The 7,990-nt window shown below is 37.4% G+C and overlaps 1 protein-coding gene across 1 annotated transcript; it reads left to right on the forward strand.

Moving 5' to 3' along the window:
- Positions 1-4,370: 4,370 nt before the first annotated feature.
- Positions 4,371-6,896, forward strand: LOC126025991 (monocyte to macrophage differentiation factor-like). Its single transcript, XM_049785701.1, has one exon. The coding sequence runs from the start codon at positions 4,563-4,565 to the stop codon at positions 5,202-5,204; it is 642 nt and encodes a 213-aa protein (XP_049641658.1). The 5' UTR covers positions 4,371-4,562; the 3' UTR covers positions 5,205-6,896.
- The last annotated feature ends 1,094 nt before the right edge of the window (positions 6,897-7,990 follow it).

The raw sequence follows: 7,990 nt of genomic DNA on the forward strand, positions 1-7,990 counted from the left end.
TAGAGAGACTACTGTGAACTCAACCCCATGGCAAACTTTGGACCATGAATTTTATTTATGAATTAATTTAGCATCAATTTGAGGAGGAATAATATTGGCAATCCTGGTTAATCGTTAGTTAAGAGTGATCTGGAAGAAGTAAAGTGACAGGCATGGCATAGTTGGGGAGAATGTTATCCAAGATCAAATTGCTGTTTAACATTGACTTTAATAAAGAATATACCCAAAATACTCAAGGTAAAAAAAAACATTAAGCCATCACCAGGTATCCTAAGACAAGGGCACTAATGCAGATAAATTATGGTGCAAAATTATTGAGGCCTTGTGTAAAATGTTGATTTTGACCTTAAGGAAAAAGAATTTTTTAATAGCTATAAACTGAGAAAATACTTAATAAAGTTAACATTTGTAAAAGGCCATTGAAAGAAAAATATTGAAGGTGATCAGAAGAGTATGGAATATTAGTAGAGTATTGTGTCTCTGAAAGGGAGTAACAATGATTAGAACTACAATAAGGATCATGCATGGCTGCTTAAAAACATAATTTCTAGGGCCTGGAGAGATAGCACAGTGGTGTTTGCCTTGCAAACAGCTGATCCAGGACCAAAGGTGGTTGGTTCAAATCCCGGTGTCCCATATGGTCCCCCGTGCCTGCCAGAAGCTATTTCTGAGCAGACAGCCAGGAGTGACCCCTGAGCACTGCCAGGTGTGGCCCAAAAACCAAAAAAAAAAATTTCTAGATTGCATTATTAAGACATGTTAATAAATGATATGAGGAGTACAGTGTGATAAAAATTACCTAGCCAGTTTACTATCTTTTATTATTTTCTTGAGTCATGCTATTTTACCCAGATATTTGTCATGATTAAGAGGCCAATTGAGCTTAATTAGTCTATGACTTGGTTCAATGTAATTAAAAGTCAAAGAGGCCAGTTTCGATTACTGATGAGACTTGATAAATTGCTGATTAACAATTCCAAATAGAAGGCTTAATAAATAAATAGAAGGAATACAAATATGGAGAAACACAGAAGTCAACAGGTTGGAATCAGAACTGAGTAGCACAGAAATGTGTGCTTAACTTTAACATAGCTCAATTGTCCTAATGGTTGAAGTTACACTATTAAATACATTTGATAGAAGTAGCAATAAGTGTCTGAAGAAATACATAAAAGAAGCCAATGTTAATTTTATACAGAAGACAATTCATATTATATACTCCCATTGGAAAAATTATTCCAAGATGTAAAGTGCCATGGTACTCAAAACAAATGTTTAAGTGAGAAAATGAACAAAATATATGGACTAGGTGGATAATATATCCATTTTGGTGCTGATTTAGATTAAATAGTTAATTCTTCACCTCAATACTAAAGCAAATTAGGAGACATTTGGGAAATTAGTTAGGACATTTAATCAATAAAGTGAAAATATTGTTGGGTTATGTTAGGAGATGAATTCTGAGGTGAGAATGGTCTCAGTTATCTGCTTGGATAATTATTTAAATTTAATTATTTATATTTATACATGTGTGTATAATATCTCTGAATTTTCTGTATATTCTTCAATCCTTGAATTCTACTATTTTCTCATAAATAGAATGAAGAATAAAATCACAAAAAGAAATATGTAGTCTGTTCTCTGGAATAGTTTGTAACAACTGAACAGGTTGCCTTATTTCACAATGTGGATCTTGGATCCCTGAAATCTACAGTTGTGTAGACGAGTTTTTAGATCAAAGTTTGGGATGCCTATTTTTATGTCAGTGTTATAAAAATTCCTTGGTTCAACAGTCACATAGATTTTGACATAAAGGTTACATAGAGAGAAGTAAAAAGCTTTCAATTTGAAAGTCTTTTACAAGGATTACGAAGTAGTAAATAGGTAGAAATAGAAGCTCTTAAAAAACACATAATAAACTGCTATGTGTATTTTGCAAGTCTAAAAATACAATTAATGCAATCAAACTAAATTTTTAAGGGTTCCACGGTATAGTTTTACTTCAGAAAATAGACATAACATTTAAAGAAACTGTAATTTATTGTTCTGTATTTCTTAAAGGTTATTATAAATATCTTAATATTACATTTAAGGTTTTAAAGTTAGAGCTGATATCACAATTCAATTTTGATGTTGTGGGTTTGGGACTGACTCTGCATTAATTTTTAGTTAAAAGAAACAAGAAAATATATGTTAGTATGTGTATATATACACATATTTAACTGCGCTCTACCCTCTTTTATTTAATATCATTTATATTTGGCATTGCTCAATGCCTGACATAGTACAACTAATAAAAAGATATTTTCTTGAAGCCAATCTGCAAAACTTGTTGATGACCAGACACTTAGTTTTCTTCATCCTAAACATAATTCACTCTCCTCGTATCTCCTGCATACATTGTCCAGCACAATACAAAACTATTGTGTTTTAAATACAACTCTGACACCAGGTGAGCCAGGGTCAATAATAAAAGAAAGAACCTTTGACAGCTGAACACAATAGAAATAGAACTTTTAGCTCTAGAGTGTTTCCCTGAGATTTAAAAAGGAAGCAGATTGCATGTATGAAGTTAACCTGAGTAGTTTTCTGTCTCCTTTTATTTAATAGTTCCGCCCTTAAAGAGGAATATTTAAAAAAAAAAAAAAAAAAAAAGAGTGGTCAAGATTTCTGATGAATACCAGTCCTCAAAATTTTTATGAGCCCAGAAAGATCTATGAGATCTTTAAGTTTCTAAAACTGTTGTGATTTTGGTCCACCCTTCTGTGATCTACATATTTAGATCAGCTATTTCAGCAATTGAGGGCATCTGTGACCTTAATGGTGTGGACTTTATGCATTGCAGACATATGTCTTAGCAACTTTTATCATATTTTATGCCTCTCAACTAATGAGTGTATTCTAAAAGTGATTTGCTTTTCATTTGAATACATTACTATCAAAGCAGTGCATAGTTAAGAGTTTGATCTATAGTTAATTATTTAGCTTGGGGATTTAAAGCTATGTGGTAAATGGGATTCACATTTTCTTAACAGAAGGTTTGTACAGGCTTTTAAATGCTATTGCAAGTTGGCAGCCAAGCAGTCTATGGTTGGCCTCTATGCTTTCAATTTGTTATATGCTACCTGCTACCAGAGTTCGTCTTCAGGTTGCCAGCTGCTCACATGTATTCTGGACAGGTTCCTGCCATGCAGTTAACATGTACAGTGACATAACCGTTTTCAAGCACTTCTCTCTCACATTATTTCTGAACAATGCAGCAAGTAAGTTCAAATGTAGGCTTCACTTCATGAGCCAATCAATGCATACAAATAAAAAATAGTAATAAAGATCTTCTATCAAACATATTAAAAAAATAATTGTGAGGCAAAGAAAACTTGAACCCATCAAAAAATCAGAATTGTCTATTCCCCTCACCGTGTGACTCTGAATGTTCTGCTGAAATCTAGGAGAGCTGTTGATCTGTATTGCTCCCTGTTCACTCCTGTTTTCCAGGCCTAGGAACAGATGGTTCACCACCTGACTCAGAATAGTCACTCTAATGGAAGATTCATTGTGCTTCACAGGAAGCCAAAGATCAAGCCACATTACAGAAGGTGACACAGCATCTCAGCAACCAGAAATCTAGTAGGATAGAATCAAGTGAGAAAGAGAAAGGGAAGAAGAGCAATAAAATAATAAATAAAATGGTAGAGGTGGGGTTATGGGATATAACAAAAATGGGGGGGGCAGAGACAGAGAAAGACAGAAGTTAATATATTTCATGTGTAAAATTTCTCACCATGAAAAGCCAGAATCTGATAATAATAATAACCAACCTTCTTCCCAAATAGTTAGCCCCCAATGTTTAGCCCGTTTCTGTCCAAAAGGAGGACAATAGTGAAAATTGTGTGAAATTTTAAAATTTTAACTTGTTTTTTTTTATAAATTATCTTTATTTAAACACCATGATTACAAATATAATTGTAGTCATATGATTACAGCCATGTAAAGAACACCCCCCTTCACCAGTGCAGGATTCCCACCACCAATTTCCCGGATCTACCTACTCCCCACCTCACCCACACCTGTACTCGAGACAGGCTTTCTTTTTACCTCATTCATTCACATTGTTATGATAGTTTTCAGTGTAGTTATTTCTCTAACTGCACTTATCACTCTATGCAGTGAGCTTCATGTCATGAGCCGCACCTACATGGGAAGATGGGGGGAAATAAGGGTTGGGATTGAGGCAGTAAAATATTAGAAATAAGATTTGTAGGGCAGTATCAAGATCACAATACAAGATGGATGTTATGAATATATAAAATATATACATACAATACTATCAATAGGAAAACAAGGAGAGGCCCCCAAGCCAACCCGCCCGGCTCCCGGCCTTGTCACGACCCCCGGTGGTGGCCCGCTGCAGCCCTGCCCCGCCGAGCGAGCGATCGGACCGCGGGGCCCCACGGGCGGCCTCCGGAGCAGCTCCAGCCCATGCGGGCCGCGCGCCCGGCCGCTGGCGCTGAGGTCTCGGAGCTCTGCTGGGCCCCCGAGGAGGAGCCTCCGGAGGATCATCAATGCGGTTCAAGAATCGATTCCAGCGGTTTATGAACCACCGGGCCCCAGCCAATGGCCGCTATAAAGCAACTTGTTATGAACATGCTGCTAATTGTTACACACATGCATTCCTCATTGTTCCGGCCTTTGTGGGCAGCGCCCTCCTCCATCGGCTGTCTGACGACTGCTGGGAGAAGATAACGGCATGGATTTATGGCATGGGCCTCTGTGCCCTCTTCATCGTCTCCACAGTATTTCACATTATATCATGGAAAAAGAGCCACCTCAGGTTAAATCTCCGTGAACTTGGACCTCTGGCATCTCATATGCGTTGGTTTATCTGGCTCATGGCAGCTGGAGGAACCATTTATGTATTTCTCTACCATGAAAAGTTTAAGGTGGTTGAGCTCTTTTTCTATCTCACAATGGGATTTTCACCAGCATTGGTGGTGACATCAATGAATAACACCGATGGACTTTACGAACTTGCCTTTGGGGGCTTAATTTATTGCGTGGGAGTTGTGTTCTTCAAGAGTGATGGCATCATTCCATTTGCCCATGCCATCTGGCACCTGTTTGTGGCCACGGCAGCTGCAGTGCATTACTATGCCATTTGGAAATATCTTTACCGAAGTCCTACAGATTTTATGCGACATTTATGACCAATCTGTACTAGGTCTCCAAACCAGTATTATTTTAATTATGGCACTTGGGAATGGGGTAAGAGCTGAAAATTGCACAGAGGGGGGGAAAAAAAAAAAAGAAGACACTGCACTGACTTTATCTTTATATCTTTTGACTATATTTACTGTGAAAGTTATAAAAGCTGTGTTTTAGAATTCTCCCTCTCACAGCAGATAAATAAGATAGTGAATTAATTCTTCATTCCATTCCACTATCATGAAGGACTCTGCGTAGACTTGGCCAACTGATGTTTACAAAGCCGAATTTTGTATTTTCATTTTACAGGTTTTACTACATGGTTTTTCTAAATTACTGGGTCAGGTTGTCAAAGTCAGTGCAACTACAAGCTTCCTTTTTAAGAGAAATCATTTCTATCACTTTCCCATCAGCTATGTAAAGAATCATGGACAGAACTTACACTACCTTTACCATGTTTCATCTTGGCATAACATGGTTATTTTTTAAAGAGAAACTTTAGTTTTTGTAAATTTTTAAAAACAATTTCATTGAACCACATCTCCATGGTTCTTCATTCATGTGAATTTTTGCAGAAAATTTTCAACATTCCACAAAAAAACATTATACCTCTTCTCGATCGTTTTATTAAGCATGGAGAGAAATTGCCAATTTTTAAAAACTACCGTTTTCCGAACTTTTCTGCCAACCTCTGACTCTGAATTCTGTGCTGCTTTGGGCCATATATACTTGATCGAGTTTGGTTTACCAGTGATGGAAAAGTATTTTGATATCATACACTTTTTCAGAAGATTCAATCTTTTCTCTATGCCTTTGCCATGTTCTCTTCAAGGTGTTCTTTCCCCAGTGGATGAGTGTTCATGTCTGTATTATGATAGTATTGTGGATTTGGCCATCCACTGAAAGCTCCAGCTAAGTGGTCTTGCCTGTTCGGTGCCTGACAGTTAAGTCATTGTCACTTAGCTTTATATCATCCATATGATGTTCATATTAAATTGTGGAATTTGATGCATAAATTCACATTTCTGCCTTTCTCCTGCATCTCCTGATAGGCTTTTTTTTTTTTCTTTTTCCTAGAAAAAGGTTTAAAACATTGATTGTTTTAATAGAAACTCACTTGTCTGTAGTCTACAATATAATATTGGCTCAGTGAAGTGATGATTAATATATATTTGTTCTTCCTCAATGTCTTATATTAAGATTAATGTATTAATTGCTTTGTTAATTAATCTCCTGTTGGTGATTTAATAAATGAAATAGCTTAGGTTTTCGATTGGATGTAGAAATCGCCTGTTTTCTAGAAATGGGTCTGAGCGTTGGAATTGTTGGCTTGACAATCCATTTGACTTTTACTGTAATTTTGTACTGACAATGGCTTTAAAAAGGAGTGTGTGTGCCCATGTACGCACATGCACTTGTGTGTACCTGTGTGTGTGTGTGTGTTTAGAACTCTGATGAACTTGGTGATTTATCAGAGAGTGAAGAATTGAAGAACTAGCATTTGCTAGTGACCTTTTAAACTGTAAGGTGTACCCAGTTAAAACACCAACCAGATCACCCCTGTCTGCATGGCTCTGAACATCTAGACACTTGTTTTATTGTGGATATTTTACTTTAATATATTAACTTGTGTGGATTCATTTAAAGTCTGCTCAAAGTAACACTGTCAAAACCACTAAAATGTAATGTGTCGTTAGATGAATAAAATTATTACTTGGATTTGTCAAAAAAAAAAAAAAAAAGGAAAACAAGGAGAAAAAAATTCCAGTCACTGTCCCAACATAAACCAGTGCTAGAGTGGCCTACCCTCCTCCCAAAGCACATTCCCATTAGTGTACGGAGAGGTAGTGGGGAAGCCTGAGGACCACTAAGAGTCTACCTGAACCCACTTCTGGCCATGTATGCTGGCACCCAGGGAAGGCCTGGGAGTCAGGGGAAAAAGACAAGGATGGCTGGGGGGCCTGCCAAGCCTCTCAGCACTCCCCAGACCAGGGAGAAGGGCTTCGGTATGGGGCCTCCCCAAACGCCATACCTGGCAAGAGCTGATCTCCAGAATCAAGGAGGAAACCAGAAGCCAGATGTCTGCCCGCCCTCCTCCCCATGCACCTCCCCCCTGGAGTACGGAGTGAGGGGTAGTTTTAACGGAAATCTGAGAATAAAGATGGGCTGGAGTCGTGGTGCTAAATGTAAGGCAGTTGCCTTGCAAGCGCTAGCCTAGGATGGACCGGGGTTAGATCCCAGGTGTCCCATATGGTCCCCAATCCAGGAGCGATTTCTGAGTGCATAGCTAGGTGTGGCCCAAATAAAAACAAAACAAAACAAACAAAGAAAGCTAAGAATAAAGAGTCTAGGACAAAATAATATCACATGGTACAAGATAATTTCACAGAAATTTATTTTAAGTTATCATTTAGCAATAATAGCAATTTGTATAAATATCATTGGCAACAATACTACCCCTGCACAACACTTACACAGACCTTTAAAAAATAAAAAAGGAGTGAGGGATACAGAGTGTCAACATAAGATTAGTTATTCTCTGCTTAACCTAAAATAAGTGAAAATTCTTGACCTATGGACAAACTGAACCCCTCCCATTAGTGAAGATGAGCAGTTACAATCGATACCACATGCCTCACAATCTAAACTATTTATCATTTGGTTAAATACATAAGTCTAGGCTAAGTCCTGGCATATCATATTAAGCACTTTATGATTTCCATAGGATGATGAATTTTAACCTAATCCAAGAAGCCAAAAAAAACCTCTGTTCTAAGGGTATACTACA

This window comes from Suncus etruscus, chromosome 13, assembly GCF_024139225.1.
Source record: "Suncus etruscus isolate mSunEtr1 chromosome 13, mSunEtr1.pri.cur, whole genome shotgun sequence".
Classification (NCBI taxonomy): domain Eukaryota; kingdom Metazoa; phylum Chordata; class Mammalia; order Eulipotyphla; family Soricidae; genus Suncus; species Suncus etruscus.